This window comes from Vidua chalybeata, chromosome 3 (genome assembly GCF_026979565.1).
Source record: "Vidua chalybeata isolate OUT-0048 chromosome 3, bVidCha1 merged haplotype, whole genome shotgun sequence".
In the NCBI taxonomy this organism is placed as follows: domain Eukaryota; kingdom Metazoa; phylum Chordata; class Aves; order Passeriformes; family Viduidae; genus Vidua; species Vidua chalybeata.
The window spans coordinates 49,419,469-49,444,796 of NC_071532.1; the positions used below are offsets into that span (position 1 = coordinate 49,419,469).

The following is a 25,328-nucleotide window of genomic DNA, read 5'->3' on the forward strand; positions in this document are numbered from 1 at the left end:
CTCCTGCTACTAGTTCTGGAGCAGCTTCTTCTATATGCCACCTATCCAGAGAAAAAACTCCCTCATCAATATAGGGCTCCTTTCAGTCCCTTCTCCCATACAAATCTTAGGGGTCATTTCCAAGGCACTACCCAGCTCCACACTTCTCCAGTTGATCACGTCGATGCCAAAAGAGCCCCCTCCCAGAACCCCTCGTGTCGATCTGTACCTTCATTTTCCATCTGCCATGTGACAGAGATACCTTACGAGCGAGCTCTTGCACATCTCCCCCAGTCCAGAGCAGCACAAGCACAGACACTCTGCATTTATACATGCTCTCCCCAGACAACACTTGCTCGTGTCTCGCAGCCTTGGGCCTCCCCTCGCAACCCCTTTATTAGGTGCTGCATTGTCAAATTCTTCTGACTCTGCACACGGCATGTCCTACCCTGCCAGAGAGGAGAAACTAAGGTGCTACTCCAGTGAACTGGATGACAGTAATGGGACCATAAGCTCCTCAGGCAAGAGCAAGTACTCAACGAATACTCAAAAATCTTGTCATCTTTCACAGGTTTTTCCTAAAGCCCTCAGTTAGATTCTGGCAATCCTTGGTAACTATTCCCTGTTTGGACCACATTGCAACTGTTCAGGTTGTTAGGAAATGTTTTGGCCACAAAGGCACAGATGCAATTTTCCTAGATTGAAACTTGGCTATCACTTTCCTCAGGCCATTTCTCAGCAGGCAGCTTGGTTTCACAGGCTTATTTTCTGAGAGCACTAGTCTTAAAAAGAAACTGGCTTGTAATTGGCATACTGTATATTTTCATTTGCTGGCTTCTTTGTACAACTTTGCACAAACAATTAAAGTATTTCATAATAAAATAAACAATTTACAAGAGACAAAAACCTCTCTGCTCTCTCACTGCTCTTTTGAAAGTGGCAATGCTTTATCCAAAGCCCAGATTTCCTATCAGAATCACATGCTGGTGTTCATATCAAGCCTTCCCAGTTTTTCAAACCATCACCAGTTCTTTTTCAGAAAGGCACTCCCCATTTTTTCCATGTGTAGATATGCTGGGCAAATTTCAAAGTGAAAAATATGTTTCACTGCACTGAGTTTGAGAGCAGGTAAAGAAACCCTGCTGGCTGCCTGGGAGAGCTCCTAAGTCACATCACCCTTTTGTACCAGAGACCCACATCTGTAAGATGAGGAGCAGAATCTGTGAAATGCTTTAAGACTATTAAAAGCTGCTCTGTCATTTATGGTCATTGGGTTATTATTCACTACAAGGTATCCTGTTATTTATTTTATCCCCATATACTGCCAACAGCCATACCAGAGCTAGGATGGCATGCCAAGTTCAATGAATGGGGTAAGAAAGAGGTAGAAAGAGAGCAACTGCTCATTCATATAAATTCAATAGCACAGTAGGTCAACAAGTATTAGAGCAATGAAGAAGCCTCTTGCTTCTGCAAACAGAATTTTTCTACCCAATTTATCAGCTTAGTGAATAAATAATTCTTCATCTTGTATATTTATGTGTCATGGCACTGCCATTATTACACATGGAGTTAGAGCAAGATCCATTCAGACTTGAACAATGTCTTTTGAGACAGAGGAGTCTACAATCACAAAGGGGGTACAGAAAAGGAAATCAGGGCTATAAATATTCTAAATTTTGTGATATAAATCTTCTAGATGCTACGCTACTTGATCCACCTAAGGACTGGAGGAGCAAATTTAGACTAAATAAAGGGGAAAATAGAACAGTGGAATTAATTTCCAGTGGACATCTTAGAGGCCACAAACTCAAAAGGAGATTACATAAATTCCTAGGAGATTGGTATGCCCTTCAGCTTCTGGTAATTAGCAGCTTAGGGACTACTTGAGCCTATGGTTGCATTTGGACTACAATGCTTAGCAACCCTTCATTGGCCAGATGATCTCCTGGTAATTACCCTTTTTTTTTTTTTTTTCCTTTACATTGTGCTACAGGCCATTAAAACAAAGAACACAAAAAACAGAAAAGGGGTTTTGACCTGCTACAGCTGTTTTTACTGTCTTATGTTACATTATTATGTTGTCTAAGTGTCTAATGCAACACCAGAGATATCCTTTTCAGGCATACAATATTGCAGAAAGAACTGGATAATTTTGGCATTCTAATGTATTCCATAAGTGTGCATGTAGCAAGACATGTAATAGAGGAAAAAAAAGTTGCCTAAGTTGTTGAGAATGCATTTCCAAACATAAAAGTCTTGCAAGCATCTGAAGGACATCTCCATGGCAGCTGAGAAGTATCTCTGCAGCTTCACATTTTGACCTGGACACATCAGTATTAAAAAGATAGACTGGAGGATGTTGAGAAAAGAGGAGCCAGCTTAATTAAAGGAAGTGGAACATCCAAAAAATTTAAAATTACTGAAAATTATATCTGTTGTAGATAATTTTAAACAAAACTCTATGTAGACACAGCCTGAAATTAGAATTTGAAGAGACTAAAAAATAAAGAAGGCCAGAATTCAGTATATCTGCTTCTGATCATTCATCAGAAATAAACACTGAATAGGAAAAAATAAAATACAGATTTGCAGGCCTTTGAAAAATGCCAAAATATTTTTATAGCTGCTATATCTGATCTAAAGGACAATGCAAGTCACCTCATCTATTGAGAGGATTTTTGCAGAGGAGACATAGATAGACATTAACAGCAAAATGTATCCCAGACTTCTGGATTATTTAAATAAATGGTGCTTATTTTTAATCCAGTGAGACTGAAACCAGCAATGAGAAGCTTTCTTTTCCAGGACAAGATATGAAGGCAATCATCCAGACCAACCGTATAATTCTAAAAACTAATTATTTAACCTACCCAGACCCAGCTCCACGCACCCAGGATGGAGACATGTGAGATGAACTGCACTCACTGAGGTGTTTTGCACTGCATTGCAAGTGTTTGTAGAAAACAGCACAGAAAAGAGGAATTACAAGGTACCCTAAGGTAAGTACTGTCAACATAAACCACTGTATTGAAATAACTTTTTCTAAGAAGTAGCAGGCACTATCTATCTTGGGCAAAGAATTAGGGAATGGAGTACAAGCAAAAATGTGTAAGAGGGCTATGGATTAGGCTGCTGTAGTGTTCTGCATCACTCTGTCCTCTCACTCACACAAGCACATGACACAAGTTCCCCTTTTTAACTTCTGCTCAGAAATCTCAGCACTCTTGCCCTTAAAATATGAAGAACTCTTTTTCAGACAAAAGACAAATCTTGCTGAGGGCTGGAGTGAGGTGCTCGCTCCGGACACAGCCTGTACCCACTGCCCCTGTGTGTGCTACTATGTCAGGCGTATCCAGATGCCAGACAACCACAGCACACAAGATGCAGTAGCAGTGGTGTTGGCACCTGTGGCTTTTACCATGTGACAAAAAATCTGTGGGACACTACCAAGTGCTTCAGGCTTCACCTTCCCAGTCACTGTGGATGTACCTCTCAGGCAGACACATTCCAACCTGGCCTGCCAGTTTTCCCTTCCACAACCTCACATTTGTCAGTGTTCTTCAATTTCATTTATTCATTCTTCACTGTGGTCATTCTGAGGTTCCTTCCACATAGATTATAATGGTACAGCACAGCACTCATTAGTGTGGCACATTTTATATTTCAAACATCAAGGTGCTTGTAAGGCTGGGAGTGATTAACATTTTAATAGCTGCCCAAGACAATTATGAGGCAGCTCTGTGCAGCTCGTCCAATGCACCTCAGTGTCACTGACAGAACGTCCCTCAGCAGGAGCATCCTTGTCAGCATGACAGCAGGCTAAGATCCCCCAGGCATACAGAGGGATCGAGAAAGGTCAAATTCCTCCTTCAATTAGTGCCAATCACACCCTGAAGCATACTGTCCATTACAGACTGCACAATGGCTTCCCACATTCCAGTTCTTCCATGCATATTCTGGCACTACCTGCATAAAACATGAAAGAACTGTGAGATTATTTGGCTTTCTGCATCACTAAAATTAAAGTAACTGACAGCTCATGCTTATGTAATGGATGTCACTCAGTTCAATACTGAGGTTTCAAGCTTTTCAACAATTTCTCCAAGTCTGAGTGGCTTGCTTCATGGCTACAGAGAGTCAGAGAGTTCACAATGTATAATATTTGCCTCCTCAAATACTCCTTATGAGGAACAAAGGTGATTTTTTTTAATGCATAACCAAAGCGACTAATCCCATATCTCACACAAAGGACATATCTACAACAGGACTTCAAGCAGTTTAGAAATCAAAACATCTTGACTGAAAACACAGTATTCATTATTTGAATTAAGAAAATAAGCAGTGCAAGCCCAGAGTGGGTTTTATGAGGCTTAATTCAGGGAAAGGAACAGAAAAAAGTCCCTTTCCATTAAGTTTCAATAAATGTAATAATTGCTGCCAAACACATTGTTCTGAACACTGCAAAGAACATGCTCTATTTCGTAAAAAAATCTTCCTACCATTTAGCAAAAATCAGTTACTGGTACTTGAAATATGATACAAGTTCTTTCCTTAAGAGAGGAAAAGATAAAAACCAGGAAACACGGCGTATTGAACAGTTACGTCTTATTTAGCTAACAAACTCATGGATCCGAATATAATTTATTCCTCTAGCAGCCCATCTCCTCCAAACATGGCTCCCTGACTCCTGGCAATGTTTTACCTGTCCACGTTTGCGGGGGGCTGGTGTGGAACCCCCCCGTGCATGCAGGCGGCCAGTGTCCCATTGTGCGGAGGTGGCACTGCGTGCTGCAGCTGAGGCCCTGCTGCCGGCTCCGAGGGAGATGCAGGACTGCCTGCAACTGGGCAGAGAAAACAGGTTTTCATAAAACCAACCAGCAGCACCTACCCTGTAGATTGGGGTAAAATATCTTCTACAAAAGCTAGCACAGCCAAGGCGAGTTATATTAAAAAAATATACAGTTCCCACACGCCTCCCCTCCCTCTACCCAACTCCATCACCTTTGTCAGCTTTTTGGGTACACAAACCCTGTTTCAGGCCCAAAGTAAATGTCAGAAAGCCAGATTTCAAAGCCATAGCTTTGTGAACAAGAATAAACATTTTACAATCATATGCACAATTCCAACATATAAGCCAGTGGGCAAAAGAGGCTGATATCTGATAGAATGTTATGCTGGCACTTTTCGAGTAGCAATAGAGAATGGAATAGAGCAAAACTTGGATATTACTAATTCCATACATTGGTATTTCTTGATGCCAGTGACTGAAAAGGAAATCAAGAAAAAAAAAAAATCTCCATTGGGAAGGACACTTCTTTCAATAAGTACCAAGTTACTACTATAAAACATTGCAGAGAGCAACATAAAATGAGATTATCCCTGTTCCTCATGCCGAGACCACATAATATATATTTCTGGCCTGCCTTGTGGTTTTCTTTTAAAGCACAGCTACAGCATTCTGCATTGTATCTATGGTTGCTCTATTCATATTCAGGTCAGTAAGAGGAAGCAACTGCACCCCACCCTGCTAACATCTGCCACAGTAATTGCAAGGACAATTCAGTATTCATAAGCTTGGACACATTTATCTTCATTACCCAAAACCTCATCTGGTAAGCCCCTCCTTCAGCTGCTCTGTTTCACTGTACTCCAAATGTTTGGGCTGAAGACTTTTATACTGAATGTCTTAGTCTGGTCTTGGGCCAGTTTTTATATGGAAGATACTAGAAATTGAGGTTTCTGTGCTTCTACAAATTGAGTAACAGGAAAACATATTTGCTTTAACGTTTAGAAGGAAAAAGCAGAAGAAAAAGTTGTTCTGCTTTGGAAATGTGGAATAATCTCATATTTTTGAAGCAGAGGCCAAACAAATGACAAAAAGGTGATGGATTTTTCTCATTGTTTGATTTGGCCATTCCCATAAATGTCTCCTCAGGTTTTGGCAATCAGTGAGACTTAAGAAAAAAATCTAAAAACAAACTGTTTGTGGACAGTCAGAGGTCTGTTAAAGTGCAATATGGAAATTCATGTGGCCGGAATATACCTTTAACTCAATGGCACATATAGATAATGCAAAGTCAAACAGCAGAGCAGCCCTGAGGCTGAGAGCAGTTTTCTCTTTATTCAGTCATTCAAGGACTCTGGCCTTCCCTTGGGCCTGGGGAAATGGAGATCCAATGCTTCCTCTGCCTTAGGAAACTGATAGAAGACTTTTTGTCTATCTCTAGAGGGAAAGCACTAGCCAAAGGTTGTGGAACCCTTTATAGTTTCAGGAATTCTTTAAATGGTTTATAACACCTTCAACAGTGCCAAAAGACAAAGATGGCATTCCAGATGAGTCCTGTATTAGTAGCTCACAAACCTTTTTCCCCTGAGATAATATGTAAACAAATATGAAACACAGGTAATGAAGTCTGTGTCAAAAGGCTTCCTGACAGTACTAATTATAGTGTTCACTTTAAAAAACAAGAAAAAAAGTCATTCATCAGTCGGTCCTGCTGTCTTCCCTGTTACTCAACCCAAATACAAAGGAGAAAAAAATTAATGTCATTTAATGTGTTATGCTACAATAGGGTAAGCCATTTGATAGCTTGACTTCAGTATCTTTAAACAGTGCTAATTCACACCTGGTTATTGTTGAATATAAGCTACATTTTATTTCTCTTCCTTTATTTTAATTATATAATAAAGGAAGAATATATATATATATTTATATAGAAGATTACCTAGAAAGAAATACAGGGAATGGAGTAGAAGGAAAGCATAAGAGCGTCGGTGTGACAAGACTAAGCTTTTGTAGTAGCTCAAATTTGTCAAAAAAATAAATACAGATCAAGTGAATAAGGCAGGAGGTGTGGAAGAAAGAAGTCACAGGGATGTGTTTAGAACAATGTATGCTTTGATTTAATGCCTAACAAGAAATTATCTTTTAAGAAAATGGAGAAAATCTGCAACAACCACATCTGAAATAATATAAGAAACAAACTGCAGAATCAGTTTATTTTGTGATCCAAATAACAAAATAATTCCCTTTCACTTTATAAACTTGTTAAGAAAATTCCTTTTGCTAAACACCAATGAGACCAAGTTGCTAAAACACTGGACTCATTTAGTAATGGCTAACTACCTATACAGAAAGGATAAATAATTAATGTCATCTAAGATTTAATTCATATTCCTCTCATAGTTTTTATTACTGCAATTAGTGTGCCACGTTTCAGAACTGTTTCTCAAATCCTTGTGCTCAGTAGGCATTTATTCACCTGTTGTGCTCAGGGCACAGTTAAACACAATACCTGCTTCTCCAGTAATATTTGCCTTTGATATATGTCCATTTTGCTGGTCATTGGATTTCTACAAAGGAAGCACAGTTTTGTAAATTAAGACTGGCAGTAGGGAAAAAACCAGAAACGTGTTCGATATTTACCCATTAAGTAGCAGCACTGACCTTATCTACAGCTTCTACACGCCTAGTTCTCTTCATGATCTCCTCAAGCCTCTACAATGAAATGTAAAGGGGTAAAATAATGTTTGCTGGCATTAATTTGCATATCTTTCTCCCAAACCACAACTGCTTGTCATTTATCAGCTGTATCTGTTTATTGCAAAAAAATGAATTATTTATTACTGTTGGCAGTATTCCCTTCACTGTCACATCAGGCCAATGAGGACTGCAGCCTTTCTGAGAGCACATTTATATCATTTACTTCCTACTGCTCAGGTGGAAACAGAGTGCTAAGGCAAAACCAATCACAGTTTCTCGGCATGGACAGAGTTACCTTCTTCCTTTCCAAGCGCTCTTGCTCTTCTCTTTGGAAATGCTTTTCACGTTCTAATCGAATCCTCTCAGCCTCTTCCCGCAGGCGAGCTTCCTCTTCTTTCTATGTTGGTGGTAAAAGAAAAATAAGTGAGGAATAATTTACTATATAAGGAGAGTTTTATACTCTATGTATAATTATGCATATCTACAACTCCCTGAAAAGACACTTTTGGGGTTTACAAGTCATCAAAAATCTTTTCAGATGGAATAACTAAACAATGGACATCATGTTTTGGACATCTGTGCCTGCTCCAGAACACACCAGATGACAAATAAGGAATAAATTTCTAGCCTTCAGCATTAAAACAGCAGCCAGGAAAGTATTAGAGAGACCCATGTTTTGTGTGGTGGATATTTTTGAGAGTAAAACAAATGCAGTAGAATGTTTTGTTTGGCCAACAGAGTAATCGTTTAATGAGACCAAGGGCAAACATCCACAGGATCATTTGCAGAAACTTTTCATTCCTGCTTTTTTAATGAAATGCAAAATTTGCCTGGAATATACTGTAGAGGGGCCTTGCTCCCTGACTGCAACACTGTTATATGATGGAACTACTACAACAGATCATTTTTTGTATCTCTAACATCCAAAAAAGCCTTGGCCATGTGCTGTCTCTGAGTGATAAACTGATTTAAGCCTCAGTTTAACATTTCAAAGAAAGTAGCACACATCTTCTGAAAAAGAACAATGAAGTTTCTCAGCCATATTCACTAACACAGTTCTTTAAACATTTATTATCAGAAGCATACACCAGAAGAAAACCTCATGTCTACAAGGCAAATTGAAGTGTTGGATTGTGGAAGAATACAGCACATGCAAGAAGAGGACACGTGAGAAGAGAAGACTCCTATCCAGAATGCTTACCACAGCCTCTCCTGAAGTCAGTAAACCAACATTACGCCCATCAAAAATGAAAGAACTTGAAAAACTTAATTTTCATTTATAATCTTACATTTTTTGACTAGCTACTCTGATTTCAGGAGTACTGGGCCAGACAGAGGTTCTCCTTTGTTTGATTAAATCTACCCCTTCCTGCCAGCCCCACACAAAAGCAGTATTTGACACAGGATTCAGCAGCAGTACTATATCTCCAGCAAAGTGAATAGTTATCTTTACATCTGGACTGCTATAATTGTTGGGACAAAGAATTCTCTGGTATAACAGCATTTATCAAAATTCCCCGATACAACTATATTATTTTTTTCCCACAATTTATGAGGCATAAGAAAGGATTTGTCCTAAATACACTGTAAAGAGAGAGAGGAAAAAAAAACCCCAAAACTCAACTCCCTACCAAATGTTTTTGTTGAGTACAAAGATCTCAACTCTTTGAACTACTCTATGGAATGAACTCTGTCCAATACTTTTCAGATAGCATTTAAATTGTAGATACTGCTCTAATTTAGGTGCTGTGTAAGAAGTGCTGCTTCACCCACTTCACTGCCAACTAGACTGGCCCACAAATTGCAAGAGGAAAGCATACTTGTTTCTGAATGCGCTCCATCTCTTCTTTCTCCTTCTGCTCTCTTTCTTCTGCCTGGCGGCGCAGCCGTTCTTCCTTTTCCCGCTCCTCTGCATCCTTCCTTTGTTTTTCTGCTTCTTGTCTGCGAGCTTCCTCCTCTTCTCGGCGAGCTCTTTCTTCAGCTATCCTCTGTGACAACTCTTCTTTCTTTTGTCTGCAATCATTAAATAAGCATAAGAAAACAAGTAATAAAAGTAGGCAGAAAAGCCAAACCACCAGATTCCTGATCCAGCACTGCTATCCCAGCACTTGATAAAGGGTGCACTGCTGTCCTATTTCTAAGCTGTCTGTTCTGCTTCCCATAGGGGTCAAACATGAAGCCCAATGCAATATAAAAAATCTTTGCAATGCAACGCCAATACTTTTCCAGCATACCTCTACCTAATCCATGACTCGCATACTTTCTGAGTCAGAAATAATGTCTTGGATTAATACATTTTGCAAAACACTCCCTTCTGCTATAATCATACTTTGAAAAAGTGCGCATTTTTAGTACCCATCTCACCTCATGGCAATGATTCCTCGATGAAAAAAAAGTATCTAAGTCTGTTGATTTTTGAAGGTTACCACCTAACCTTACTAATGGCCCGTCATCCTTGCATTATGAAGTGAGTGACTTTTCCCTTCACCTTTGATGTTTCCCGAATTTATTGGGAAACTTTATTTAGGACTTTTTAGTGTATCTTCCCAGCTGAAGAATCCTCACCTGTTTAGGAGATTTTCAGATGGGAACTCTTTTGTGCTTATGATCTTCCTTGATGTCTGTCTGCACTTACTTTTCTAGTTTTACTAATTTTACTATGTAAAAAAAAAATAAAATTCAGCATTCAAAATGTAGATTTATCTTTGGTATTTCAGAATGACATTTTCATGTTGTTCTTGTTTTCTATTAACTTGTAACAGTTCATTTACTTTGTCAACCATGACGCACCTGATACTTTTATATATTCAATTCCAAACAAGATCTCTTCCCTCAGAAATAATTCACCCAGAGACCAACAAGTTAGGATTATTTCCTACACACATTCATTTATACTTATCAGTACAGTAATTCAGCTTCCATTTTGTAGCTCAGCAACATATGTCTCAACCTGTTCACAACTGACTTATCTCACTGGAGACCAACATCATTTCACTGGCCTCAACTCCTTTCAAGTTCTTTTACAAAGGCACTGCACAGACACTGGAAACTCCTTTCACTGTGAAAGCTGATTATTCTTTACTTTTTTTTCATCTTTCTGACTTAGTATTTATTCACCGTATTACTCTTATGCCACAGCAGCTTTTTTTTCTTCAAGACTCTTTTTGAGAGAGTCAGTGTTGTGAGCCTTTTGGAAAGCCAGGCTATTTTAACTAGTTCTGCCTTGTTCCTATCGGCAAAGTGGTTAAAGAAATCCAACAAATTCCAGAGGCATGGCAGCCCTCTAAAAAACACCACCTGTGCTTTAGCCAGAGTCATGAGTATCCAGATGGGCTACTCATTTGCTATTAGAAAGTGAGATGTAACATTAATTACCCTCCAAAACTTGTGGGAGAGTGTTGGGGGTGTCTTTATTTTAAACAAGAAAACAAAGATGTCTAAGTCACAACAGGTGGACACCTAAAGCACCACCCACAACAGAGATCTTACAACTCAAAGTAAGAGACTTTGTGCCGATCACAAAGTTGAAAACAGCCATGCAGAGTTCTCTAGCTGGAACAAAAAAGTACAGCTTAGTTAATCTCTGAGGAAAAAATGAATCACAGCTGCAAGGATCTGCTCTCTTCTCCTGTCCTATTTTAAAGCACTACTTAGAATATGTTTTAACCTTACAGATCTGCTTATGTGTATATTCCACCAACTGAAAAACCCAACAGGAAAATATGTTTTTGGGAGGAACTTGTGCCTCCTGCACTTCAGTGCTGTGCTTCATATATAACAATGTAACAGCAGAATACACACAACAAGCTGCTAAAAACCTATCTTCTCTACTACAGAGGCCTAGAATTACCTTTCAAGCTCTTCTCTTTCCCTCCTTTCCTGCTCCTCCCGTTCCCGCTGCTCACGGGCAAGGCGCCTCTTTTCAGTCAGCAGCCTTGTTGCTTCTTCAGGGTCAGTTGTACCTGCTGAGGGCTTGGGCAGTGCTGTGGCTGGAGAAGGAGGTGATGGAGCAGGAGGTAGGGATGAGCTGGCTGCTGAAACAAATGGGAAAGAAAATTAGTTTGCCACTCTCTTGAAGGGAACAGAAAATACTTCTAAGTGCACTGCAAAGTGTTTTCAAGCTTATGTGTTTTTTTTTTTAAATGATTCAGAGGAGGAAGATGCTTCTAGACACTAGAGGTTCACATACATTCAGGGAAGTTTGGTTTTGCAGGGTATGTTGAAAGCACCTGCAGCTGAAAGTGTAAGTCAAGTTTTCTGTCAGAACAAATGCTGACAGGTGCTTAACAGGAGTTATGCTGACTCAGCAAGTCCCTACCATCACATTACTTAAACTTGCCCAATTCTGTTTGAAGAGCAAAAATAATACATTGTGAAATTATATTTTCTTCTATCTGATCATCCACATCTGAAGATTAGAGCCAGAATTTTTGGTGATAGTCACTTTTGGTGACTTGGTGATCTCAAACATCAACTGTCTGATGTGATCTGCACCAATGGTAGGTCACCAGGTATCATCAGTTTTGGAGCTGCTCCAACCTGAGGGAACTCATGGGACACAGCTTTTTAAATTTTGCCACTCCTGGTGAACTGTGGCTTGTGTTCAAATCTCAGTAGTGCCTTCATATCAATTCTTTATTCAGCGCCAGGTTTTTTTCGTATTTCTGTAAGTTTGCCTGGTATTCTCTAGCACAGGTACAGAGTGACTCATCACCTTTTCTCTAGACACCAGGGACCATTACCAACACATAAGCTAATGTAAGGAAGCATTCCCAGATTAATCCCATCTGGTAATGCAGGCAAACATGGAGAGGGAAGACTTTGAACTGTCAATGAAATCAGATTCTGACCCAATAATATATATGTAAAATAAGTCATAAGGAACAGCAAGCAGATAATTATAAATCTGCATTTCTAACCATACACTGGGATGTGAATTTTCCTAACCTCACTAACAACTTCTAAAGAGAAGTCTCCTCCCTGATTCCCCCCTTCCTATACCTCATCATGTAAACAAACAAAAATTCATTTGTTTTCTGTGCTGAATTCTCATCTGTTGACCTCTCTGCTCTCCTCTTCTATCAGCTAAAAACTACAGAGGTCTTTCTAGAACTGCTTCAGGGCTTTGACCATGAATTCAAATGATACTTCTACACCAGTAATTTAAAAAGTGCCAGTGCCTGTTCTCTAGCCTTGAGGTGACCTGGCACAGTTTAGCCCTATGGCAATGGAGCACTATTCTCTCACACTACCAAAACAGGTATTCAGCCCAAACCCAAGGGAACAGTCTGGAGCTGGGCTAACCTCCAAGATGTAGCTGGGAACTCAGAAAATTCTGGGATGTTGAAATATAAAAAAGTAAGCAATTTGATCACTCTGAATCTTGGGAGCCATTTAGAGCCATGTTTTTAGTAGCCTTGAGGACAGAAGGTAAGAAAATGAGAGGCTGCAATTACAGCCTGGATCAGAAACATACCAGAGAGCCTTTGTAATTGTAAACAGTATAAATGACAGAGTTCCTGTACCTCAGCCTCATTTACTAACATGGGTCAAGGCAGGGCTGCTGCTTTGAAGGGAGCACAGCTTTGTGCTGCTTAGGGCTCGCTCCTTGCCTCAGGCACTGAAGGTGGCAGCATAACAAGTAGCTTAATGCACACCTGCCCTGCTGTCAGAACAGATAACTCCCAAAAGACCTTTAAAGCTTCCTTGGCATTAGTAAAGTTGTGTATGAGATTTGCCTGCAAAAGCTTGAACAGCTTCATCAGCAATTGCTACCTGCTGACCTCCTGGCTCCTGTGAACACAGAGCCAGTAGGCGGCTGAGCCAGACCAGCGAAAGGCCAGTGCTGTTACCTGTAGGGAATGAGCTGTATACACCTGCAACACAGTCCCAGGAGAATCAGCAACATTCCTCTAGCCCCAAATGCTGTACTGGCACCTCTCTAGATTCTTGAATTCAACCAGCAACTAAGTTTTGGCAGCTGGGGCCTCCATTGGCAGTACAAAGCCATCCTATAACCTCACACTTAAAATGCTCTGCCTGAGGCCTCCATCTTTGGTCCCAACCACCACCTCCTCTGACTTTGGGAAAACACATTCAATTTGAAGGGCTACTCACTGCTTTGACTATAGTACCCTTCTCTTTAATTCGTTTCCACTTTATATTCTTGTTTGTATTCTTTGATGTGAATACAAACTGCTTGACTTTTGAATACCTTTATCACACATAACCTGTTTCAATACTGAGACCTTGTCACAAACTCAAATACTGACAGATGCTGCAAAGAAGTGGAGTCTCTTTTCCTCCTGAACTAAACAGTCAAATAAGCATGATGGCTTCTCTGATCTGCACCTTGTACTGGAGAACTACAACTTCTAAACACTTGCGAAGTTATCTCAGTGGTATCTCTGAAATGGTTTTAAAAGGAAGTTTTCTCCTCAAAAGAAAGCAGGCAGAAGATAGAAATTAAATCTCCTTTGCATGCCCTTGGCAAACAGATACATCCATCCACCCTTTTTGTGGGGTTGCACCTTCTGTAAAGGCCCTGGGTATCAGACAGGAACTACTGTAACGGGACGTAATAAAACAGAAGAAATCAATTCATTTGAGGTTTTTTCACAGAACAAGCCCAAACCATATCTGCTTCAGTTGAATGCAAGATTACTAATACTTAAAAATGTTATCTGAAAGATAACTACAGGGAAGTCTATGAATTTTAAGTTCACAATCGTAACTAACCCAACTTGTGTATCCCAGTGGATACACTGGACTTTATCTCATCTGCAAGAGACAGTTTATGCAATATTTAGAATGAACTAATTTGTCTGCTAGAAGAAACCTGTATTTTTTCATTTTTAGATTTACCTTTTACCCTTTCTACACTTTATAATCTTTCTTTTTTTTGTGTGTGCGTACATCCTTTTCTGTATTGCTACTTTTCAAGGTTGGTAGGGTTTGGTGCGGGTTTCTTGTTCACTAGTTAACTATTTTTAATAACTCATTTTCCCTTAAAAATTCTCCCTATTCCTTTTTACTCTTCTCCTTGGTTCTTTGCATTCCACTGTATTCTGCTAATCTCTCCTATGATATGGTCCTCTTGCAATATTATACATAAGCCAGCAGTGTTACCAGCACAAGTGCACTGTGTCAAGCAGAGCTGGACATTCTCACTGCTCACACACTTTATGTGGTGGTTTCCTGTACCGTTAAGTCTTCAGACCATTATTATTCTACTTCAATAGTTTGTAAAGAAGCTATGTTATGATATGGAGAACGAAATTCCTGTCCAAAAGGGCAGAGAAGAGGCTTGTGAAGCCACACTGTCTGAGGCAGCTTGGCATGTTGTTTTGACTTAGAAGCAGGAGGGCTTCAACCTGCCTACAGTTTTTCCTCATGATGAACATACATCAGCAGGTGTGTTGTGAAAAATTCAGACTAACTTTTGACAGAAAAATACTGAAAGCAACATCATTTCAGAGAAAGGGAAGGAAAAATATAAAACATTCCTTATCGTAAAGCAGGATGTCTCCTTACCTTCAGTTAGCTCTGCTTGGACAGTGAGCTGTTCCTGACTTGCGGGTTCTCCAGCACCTGCTGAAGTTCCTTTACTCTCTTCTGTCCTCACCTCTTTGGCCTTTTCAGCCTCCTTTTCTGGTCTTTTCTTCTCACCTTCTGGTTTGATCTCTTTTTTGACTGGCCGGATGTTGCCAGGAGAGGGAGGACGTGTCTGAGCAGAGGAAACTTTGGAGGAACCAGGTGGGGAAGTTATCTGCTTGGGTGTGCCAGGCAAAAAAGGCAAAGACTTTGACGCATGCCTGTGTAATCAAAGAGTGACAATGCTGGTTTCCACTTATATATCATTTCTACAACCATAGCAGCTAAAAATAAAGCCACCTCTGTTTCTCTATCAAGCAGGACTGCTGGCACAACTGATTTGGTTTCATGCAAAATGCCTCTCTCCAACTCTCCAGATGTGAGAGCACTGCACCCAACCAGGAAGGAAGAAACCAAGTATTTTCCTGCCCTTCCCCAGAACAGTAGCAAGATTTTTTTAAAAGCAGGACTGTCTTTCCTTTTTTTTGCAGAGAGGAAACATTTACATCATCAAATATGTTTGCCCTGTTCCACATTTGATTAATAGAACAATCAGAGCTGCCTATAGCTCATGTCCAGCTAAGCATGTACTTGACTTACCAAACTGGAGAGGGAGCTGATGATCTAGCTTTGAGGTTGGAAGTAAAATGACCTCCTTTAAAGTTGGCTGAGAAGCTGGATGAAAAATGGTCCTTTTCTCTTTTGTCAGTCTATAGCTCAGCAAACAAAAAGACAAAGTCAAGCCAGAGTTCACACAGCTAAAGAAAGCAAAGCAAGCTTAGTTAAGGACAAGGAATTGGGGGGCTGAGAAAAAGCAGTGCTGAGTCAGTGGTTTCTACAGCTTGTTTAACAAGTTCCTTAATATAGCTTCTGTAACCTGACACCATCTTTGTCAGTAGATGTGCATTTGACAACAAGAATGCTTCTTAATCATTCTCTCCTGTCCTAAGATGTAATGGGCTAATTTGCAGAGGCTTATTTTTACACAGGCAAAAAAATTACCTTTTATAGTTTGATCTTTGCTGACTGCCACAGAGTACCTTCCACTGCTGCCCATAAACACAGGATTTCTTTTGAAGAAAACACAAAACAAACTCTCCCTCCCCTTGGCTCATACTTGGTCACAGTCTTCCTATATAGCACAATATTTTGGATTCATGCTTACAAGTGAACACCACAGATGTCCTCAAAGCTTCCAAATATGGTACACCAGCTATCTTAGTCTTTCTTTTCTTGGATGATTTTACAGCACATACTTTTTGCCATTGATTCTTATATGTGATAGTGATTTCCTTTTTCCTTCTTGTGTTTAAAAAATAAAATCCTAAGTTGAGAAACATTTCTAATAACACAAACCAGAGCTACAAAAGAACTACTACTTTAAGGGAATATATCAGAATTTAGGTATCTATATACTTCCCGTATTTAAGTATAGATGAAAAACTTCATGGTTTTGGAATAACGAGCTCAGATCCCAGGAGTCGTAAGAATAGGAATACTGGAAAGTACACTGAGCTGCCACTCAGCCAGCAAGAGGCAGAGGCTGCTGCTCACCACCTTGGCTGGGGCTTAAACACAACCCCTGTAGCAGGTGTGTCATGAGGCTTGAGAGCCTCACCAGATGAAAGCTGTGCAATACTTGTCCCCTGAACTGAAAGCCAGGTTAACAACTGGAAAAGACTGAAAACAACTTCATGAGCACATGATGTGTTGAGTTATCAAAGTAAACACAACCAGAATAAATGTACTACAATGAACAAGAGTTTTGGCTTGCTAACAGTAACTCTCTATTGCATCTGCTTTATTAATACTGAAAGCAGAGGATCAGAAAATTTTTCCTCATATCAATAAAGTAAAAAGCTGAATTCATAGCAAAGTTTTCAGAAACATAAAAGATTCTTCACATCATACAGGCAAACCTGTTGCAATCAGAAAGACTTAAGAGGAAGAACCAACAGGCTGGGAGACTGCCATGCTCTATGCACATGCCAGGGAATTTCTCTAAAGATACATACTAAGGCTATGCCTTAGCTTAAACTTCAGTATACTACCCTCTGCCTGAAAGATTATGTGGTGCCTGAAAGATAAAGCGGCTATGACTCGTGGCACTTTGATTAACACTGCTTCCAACAAGGATGTCAACAGCAGCACTGCCTCTTGACCTTCTGCCCATCAGGCCAAATGAAAATGCAAGTACCTCTTACACAATGTTTTGCAGAGATGACTTCAACTCTTCTCACACTCTAAACTAATTCAGATTGTAGAGTACAAGAAAAATATAACTGCTCAGGTACAGCAAATTAATCTGAACTGGGTCTGACTGCATCCCACTGGCTTGGGATGCAGTCAACATGAGTTTGTTCTACTGTTTCGATTTTCCTAAAAGCTCAGATCAGCCCTAGTACTGCTACTAAATCATTCAGAATGAACAGTGACCTGTGGAAAGCCTTGCTTATAAACCATGCTCCTAAACCAACTTCTTCCTTCCCAGTGAGGAAAAGTTTACTAACCTGTTCTCCTAAGAAAGTACAGATGAAGTGAGAGTACTCTATGCACTTGTGTACAGAGACATGTGAGTGCATGCATCCCCCCCCTCTGTATTCTAGGGGCTCAGCTGAATTTGCTAGAGGCCTCAAAAGACATCAAATTCTGGAACCTTTGTGAAAACAGCCTGCTGGTAAAAACAAGTTCCCCAGGGAAAAATGGCAACACCATCTTGGGCCTTAAAAGGCAGCAAGGAATTTTGTGAATGGGGCACTGTGACTGCCTCTGTGCCTTGTGAGAAGTTAAGGCATCTACTCTGCAAACACAGGTCTTTGGAAAACATCAGTGTTTTTCCACATGGATTCTTTGGTGCATAATCAGGCTGTGCCAGCACATAACGTAGCACGTTTCAGTTAAAATCCAGCCAGCTATGACACAAACTGGAGAGGTGGGGATGGTGCAGAGGGGAGGAAGTATCCCTGCAGCTATTCCAGTCCTAACAAGCAGTGCAGTCAGGTGATCATGGCACAGGATGCTACGGACATGTGCGGCTGCCAAGCTTACCCCTGCAAGGTGTGTTGTTCTCCGACGTCCAACGGCATCAGTGGAAGCATAAAGTTTTGCTCGTTCTCCTGAATTCCTACAGTTCAGGGCCTTGTAGGACAGAGGACTGAGGGGGCTGCAAGATGCTGAACGGGGACAAACGGGGATAACTACGGTGTTGGTTGGTTTTGTTATTTATTAGTTTTAATTACAGAGTAGCATTGGAGAATTGACAGAGGAAAGCCAGCAGGAACAGAAACGACCGAGAAAGACAGAAAAGAAAGAAGGTATTAATACATAGAGAAATTACTAATTATCAAGTCAGAACCATCATTTGACACATTAGCTTGGCCACACAGACAGCAAGGCTGCAAGTTCAATACGTCCTCATGCACTTTTCCATTTGTAAACTAATTAGTGTTTGAGTAACCAGGATGGCAGCTTGTGTTGGTCTGCACAAGCAAAAAGACTATTACCAAAAGATCTGACAATACCATGTATCAGATGCTCTGATTTTATCTTCAAAGAGAACTTTAACTGCAAAACATATCATGGGAAACTTCTTGCAGCAAAGTGTTCTTGGACTTTTTCTTGATTTAACTGAAGGAGAAGGTTGGGAAAAACTACATTATTACTGCAAAGTTTTATTTTTCTGCTCCTGTTTGTCTCTTCTGGTCATTTAATTGAGTCTTAGCACAATTATTATCCAGCATGTCACTTGAGGAAAAAATAGGGGCTCTATAATCTTTTTCCTATTCTTTTTTTTCTCCGTGCCAAAGAAATTTACATCCTCTATTTCCTTAATGAAAAGCCAAACCAAATGAAAGCAAACCAATATTTCTTGCCTGTATATCCCTTTCTGAGCGCACTCGAAAGAATGCAGTTCCATATACAGTTAATTCTTCTAGTCTTACAAAAGTACAGCTGCTGTTACAGGAAGAGCTCATAGACTTAACAGTATTAATGCTGCAAATTCTCCTGCACCAAGAGATTAACATTATGAATAAAGAGTTTCATGTAAGTGTTACAGCAATGGCACTATTGCTTGCCTTATAGTTCATAGGGATTTATGTTTAACGAGGAATTATGACTAACTTAAAAACAAGCAAGAAACAAGAAAACAGGGATTTTTGTTTATGGTTTTGTTTTGGTTGAGGGCATCTAAACCAGATAGGAGGCAGTGGCATAATGCTTTACACCACTTATAATTTATGTGGCTCCTGCTCTGTGATTAAATTCCCCTTCTATATGCTGATTACCTGAAGTTACCACCAAGGAAGACAACACAAGTATTCCAAGAGAAACAGTTCATTTTCATTTGTGAAGTTGCCAAACAATGCTTTAGGCAGCACTTCCAATTATTCATGTACTAACAGGATTACATCTATTCAGAGGAGCTTTTTGAAAGCTATTTACAAAATATTTTGGTTTTGAAAGATTTGTTTAAAAAAAGATCTTTTATGCCGGATGTCCCTAATACCTCACTTAAAATTTAAGGACATGAATCCATATTTAACTCAGTTTGGATTTTTTTACACTGCAATTTATTTTTATAGCCAAAGGGCAGGGAAATTTTCTACGGAATAATGGCAGGTTGAGATGAGTGGAGTGCGGAGAGCACAGCTGTGAGCCATTGCCATCACTTGATCATTAATCTCCAGGAAGCATCCTGTATGAAGGGGCTGAAGTTATTGCTCCTAGAGAATAATACCTGGAAAAAAATGAGCAGATGGATTATTCTTCTGGAGGTATAGTTCCAGTTAGCATAGGGAAGGCATTTCAGGGAAGTGCCTTAGACTGAACTGACAAATCAGCCTTTCCTGCTATTTGAAGCCTTTCTCAATATTCCACTCAGTTTAAAGTTGGTTGTGCAGTATAAACAAGAGCAGTCACAAAAAGCTTCCTGCTTGCTCCAGGAAGGTAACCACTTACATGCAACCTTTTCAACTACTCCCTAATGAAGAGCTCAATTTCCAATATCCTTCTTGGTAGGTGATATTAAATATTAATTTTATAAGCTATTGTTTTTGAAGAGTGAAAAGAATTCTGTGCTTGTTAATTCTGCTATTTGCAGAATATCACCCACATGTTTGCTCCTACAGCACTACCCCTGTGGAAACATACCACAGCCTAATTAGTTATAAGAGTTCTTAAGTGAAAGCTTCTTTAAAAGTAATCTTAGCAGATCTCTGTTCCTTCTTACCTTCTATGTTCTTTAATTAGAATAAAAATCCCATCCACATCAGACAAGAAAGACTTGCCTCGACTTACAATAATATACTGCTGCACGTGCTGACGGTGTAATGGTAAAGTTCCAGTGGATGATTACAAAACATCCTATTATAAAACATCCTATGATAAAAGAAGAGGTAGCTGTCACCTGCCTAAAATACATAATAAGCAAGTATGCCCTGGTTGTATTTGGAATACAGTTTTGCCTGGGCCTTCAATTACCACCTAGAGATGTCATCACATTTCTGCACATTAATTTCCTCTCAGTGAGTACCATCAGGGAGCTGTTCTGGGGCTGGCAGACAATTTTACAATTATTATAACCCCACTGAACCTACACATTTAACTTCACAGGTATTAAATGCACAGTAGCCAGGGCCTATCTTTATAAAAGTCTAACTTTCTCCATGTGGGAAGTGCTCTGGTAGGGGCTGAAACTCCTTTGCAGCAAACACCTCCACAGCTTTAGCAGTGGATGTGCTTAATCAGCTCTTTCCAACTAGGTGTGCATTTTCTTAAACAGCCATGGCCAGCGTGATGTTGTTGCCCTGCATGTTTTGTATTCATTTATTGCATTGATGAAGAGACAAAAGTAAGAGAGTTAGTAGGAGAGAGAGAAAGAAGCATAGCAAACAACTGTACAGGGAAGCTTTCATGCTGTCATGCACACTAATCACGGACATTCAAGTTCATTCTGGGATGCTACCATACACCCATAATTAGATCAGTGACTTTACAACATCCGGCAGGGAATCTGGAAAAATAAATGTCTGAGACATGAAGCCTCTGCTCTTATAGGATTACCTGCATCTCCAGACAATGCAGCTGTGCTTTTACTCCGAGCCAGGAATGAGTGTGTGGGCGTCAGGAGCCTGCTAACAATGCTGCTCTCCCATGGGCTGAGCTGAAGACGGCGAGCTGAACGTGCACCATACAAGCAAGATGTTAGATCAAACACTTCACAGATAACCACATGCTGCAGTGTTAGTACTCTTTCCTCACTACTGCATACCATGAAAATCTTGAAACTGTCCACAATAGTTCAGTATTTTGCATTTTATTATTTATCCTTTTTAGCAGAAGAATTCCTACAGATATATGTACATCTGAACATTTAATTTGTGTTACTGCCTGTGGCATTATGGCAAATTGTTAACAAATGAATATGGATATTTTGCACACCTGCCACATTCCACAGCAGGAATGACAGGATAATTTCCCTACTAGAGGAACAGTTGTGACTCCTAATTATAGGCTTCAACAGAGATGTTTGTGTCCCAAAGGCCTCCTACATTAAAGATATATAGTCTTCCACTTACACTAAAACACCATCCAAAGTTTGCCAGCCTACCTAGAAAAACCAAAGGCAGCTGCTCACTGCTATACAGAGAATTGTGTCAATGAGGTTTTATCAAAGCATTGCAAAAGGATAGTGCACCTCAGCTGCAGATGCCAAGCTCAGCAGCTGCAGTTGTCTCAGTAATAGGTGAAGCCACAGAAAACAGTAAATATATTTGATCATTAATTCTCTGTCCAAAGATCCTGCTAATGATCAGCTTCCATGTAGGACACTTTTCACACACTTGCTCTGTTTTGAAAACGCAATACCTGTTCACCTGGCTGCAATCACACTGCTACTTTGCTTTTCCTAGTGTTGTCTAATGCAAATGTAGCTTGTCAATATAATCCTTTTATCTTGTAAAGTTTCTTTACTTTTTTTTTTAATACTAATTAAACATGTATCATGGCAAAGCGTTAACCTGAAGAATCCTGTAAGTTACTTTCTGTATTGAATTGGGTATTTCTTTGATATTTCAATGCAACAAATTGTTTCATAACAACTATCACAAGCCAAAACATTCAACTAGTTCCCAAAGTAGTTAATTATAGTAAGCTTACACTACAGCAGTAATCCTGTTATTGCAAGCAAAATCAGATCTTCTTACATCTCAGCATTCATTTGCCTTAGTTTAGTGTTTGCAGCAACAAAACTGCAGCTTAAATTTATGAGGCTCAATCTCTACAATATTCATTGAAGTGACTGGCTGGAACAAACTTGACATTCATTTGCATTTTTAAAGGACGAGATCTATCACTTTTAATAGACATAAACTCTGAATCTGTCTTTAATCTACTCCTTGCTGAGCCCCATGAAAAGAGAGGCTGATCTCAATCTCCTCCTATGAAAATATAATTGCTTAATCTGCCCTCAGTGCTGTTTTGCACTTCTCAAATTGCTCCCTTGAATTCCAGTAATGCAATAAGGGGTATTACTATAGAAATATAGGACTCCCAAACACAGCAGGCTCTTTTCCTAAATGTTCTTTTACACAATGTACAATTGCCAGAGCTTTTTGTGATTAATGGTTCCATTCTGCAATAGTAGAGATCATACAAACACACAAAATACCCTACAGAGACCTCCATTACAGCACACACATTATCATTAAGCTTGCAGTTTAACAATGAAGAAATCACAGAGCTACCATTAAACTGGATGCAGTAATGGTAAAGTCATTGCTTCCTCTCGTGTCCCGGCACCATGCTCAGTATGATCCCTATTTAAAGCTACTGTTGCAAGACAACAGATTGGTTTCTGTGGTCTCAGGCTTTAGTAGGTGAGGCTCATAGGTATGATTGTGGATGAACTTGGAGAACTCTTCTACTGTAGTTTAATATAAAGATTACACAACTTCAGAAAACAATCCTTGATATTTTAGGCCAGTAAACCAGTACTATGTAAATGTCACAATGTAAATATGGCCCTGTGGGCCAGCTGCAGGCCTAATGCCACATATAAACCCCAAGAGATTAAATAATCTCAAGAGGACACAGCTATGAGTGTGATGATTTAGAACACCAATGTCTCACCTGCTATGTCTTGCATATCTCAAGTCCCTTGCCCTAAAGATGAGTATGGTTTTATTATTTTTGGCCCTAACTCAGGGGAGCTTGTATCCACATCCCCAATTAGAAGCAATCACATGTCCACAGCATCCAACTGAAGCACCGAGACAGTATTTGGGAGTGAGCTAGTTGATCTGCACAACAGTGAACTAAAACAAAAAAACTTTTTTCTCCATATAAGCAATAGGCCTGGTTCAGAGATGTCAAAACAGTTTTAGCCATGGAGTGAAGTCTCCCTGATTCTCTGCAATGGGTTTAGATCAGAGTTTGTTTGGATGCACCTTGGCTTTGTGGGTCAGGGCCATCACATACTGAATTTTCCAAATGCACAGCTGCCTGAAAGCATCACACTTCACACATTCAATACATATTTTAACAGATTAGCACCACCATTCACCTAGAACAGACAAACTTTCCCCAAATGGGTTCCAACTACAGGAGTATTAATGCCTAAATGCATTGAACAGCTTCAGTTTGATGTCCAAACCACACTGGAGTACAAGTGAATAGCAAACAAAGAACATCCCAAAACAATAAGATCAACTTTAAGACAATGAGGTCAGGTTTTTTTTTTTTTTTCCTTGCTCTTTTTGATGTCTCAGGGTGATGTTTTCAAGATTAAGTCTTTCAAACCATCTGACAGACAAGGGGAAGCAGTATTTTTTGTTCTCATAATGTGTTAAGCTATCACTCTAAGGGCTATTTCATAGAATTACAGAATGGTTTGGGTTGGAAGGGATCTGAAAGATCATCTAGTTCTAACCTTCCTCTCATGGGACACCTTCCATTAGACTGGGTTGCTCAAAGCCACACCCAGCTAGAGCTTGGGCATCCACAATTTCTATGGACAACCTGTTCCACCTTCCTCCACCAACCTCAAGAACCTGCCTCACCAGCCTCAAGAGTGAAGATTTTCTTCCTAATATCCAATCTAAACCTTTCATTTTGAAGCAATTACCTCTTGGTCCTATTACTGCATGTCCTTGTAAAAAGTCCTTCCCCAGCTCTCTTGGAGGACCCTATGCTATAAAGTCTCCCTGGAGCCTTCTCTTCTCCGGTCTCAACAAGCCCAACTCTCAGCTTTTATTGTTCCATTTTCATACAGGAAGCACATTTGTGATAGGCTTGCTAGTACAAGGAAGTACCCTTACCCCAGCCACAAGCAGGTTATTTTTAACAGATTAAAGATCTTTATAACCTAACTTGTAACTAAAAAACACACAAAGTTACAGGGTGTTGGCAAAAGTAAATTGGTTACAATCACTTGTATTTGTCTTCAAGATATACAACCTGAATACTGGAAAGTTGTCTTAGCAGCAGCAGAATAATTTGCAAGTAAGCAAACAGCAGCATTTGATTAGTTGTAGGAACAGATGGGAGGCAGGGATTTAACAGGCCTTCTGATGAGCACCACGAAGGAGACTCTCATTGATAAATGTGGTGTGTGCTTACACACATACACAATATTGTGAGTAGATAGGGGGAAATTGCTCTTTCTACAGGAAACAATACTGGAGCCTCTGAATGTCTTCTATAATGATTGCAGAAATCAGTGATGCAGTGACTGAGACAATCATCTGCTTGAAAGAAAAATCACTGCAGAGAAGGGGGGGAAAACATCTAGGGTGCAAGTTTTACAAAACTTCAAGTATGTAACTCATACCTCATGAAAAGTAGTATCCCCTTACTAAGCTCTCCTTAAAGACCGCAACTGCCAAAATCTATTGGTCAACAGCAGTTTTCTCCAGTTGAATACGTGTTCATGTTCTGTTACAGTTTCAACTATTCAATAACTACTGCAACATAAAAGCACAATGAGAAGCCAGTTTTAGCTGCCCAATTGTACAACTGTGATAAAGAGCTGTACAGCAATACAATACTTGAAATGGCATCAACCAGTCTTTTAGCCAATTAGTTAATGAAAACTTTTGTCTTTTGCTGCACCAGAGGAAAAAATGTCCTTCAAATGATAAAAAGGTGCTGCACAACAGATGACAAGTTCTTGTTGACAGCTATAAGCCAGTTAGTAGGTAAGCTTATCATCCTTATCTCCAGCTCACTGTTTTGCAGGTAGGAGTCCGTATTACAGACAAAGTGTGACTGG

At 39.8% G+C, this 25,328-nt stretch overlaps 1 protein-coding gene across 6 annotated transcripts in view; it reads right to left on the bottom strand.

Annotated features, from left to right (window-relative positions):
* MAP7 (microtubule associated protein 7) overlaps positions 1–25,328 on the bottom strand; it is a 108,996-nt gene that overhangs the window by 3,237 nt on the left and 80,431 nt on the right. For 3 of the 6 annotated variants that reach the window (XM_053936978.1, XM_053936983.1, XM_053936982.1), the window contains 10 exons: positions 21,122–21,235; positions 18,107–18,255; positions 15,659–15,768; positions 14,999–15,279; positions 11,316–11,499; positions 9,286–9,478; positions 7,761–7,862; positions 7,430–7,480; positions 7,278–7,335; positions 4,685–4,823 (listed from right to left, as the gene is read on the bottom strand). In XM_053936978.1, the coding sequence (XP_053792953.1) occupies positions 4,685–4,823; positions 7,278–7,335; positions 7,430–7,480; positions 7,761–7,862; positions 9,286–9,478; positions 11,316–11,499; positions 14,999–15,279; positions 15,659–15,768; positions 18,107–18,255; positions 21,122–21,235 (1,381 nt within the window). Of the gene's footprint in view, positions 1–3,548; positions 3,949–4,684; positions 4,824–7,277; positions 7,336–7,429; positions 7,481–7,760; positions 7,863–9,285; positions 9,479–11,315; positions 11,500–14,998; positions 15,280–15,658; positions 15,769–18,106; positions 18,256–21,121; positions 21,236–25,328 lie in introns of those variants that run through there. The other 3 variants (XM_053936984.1, XM_053936980.1, XM_053936979.1) reach the window with 3 other exon arrangements.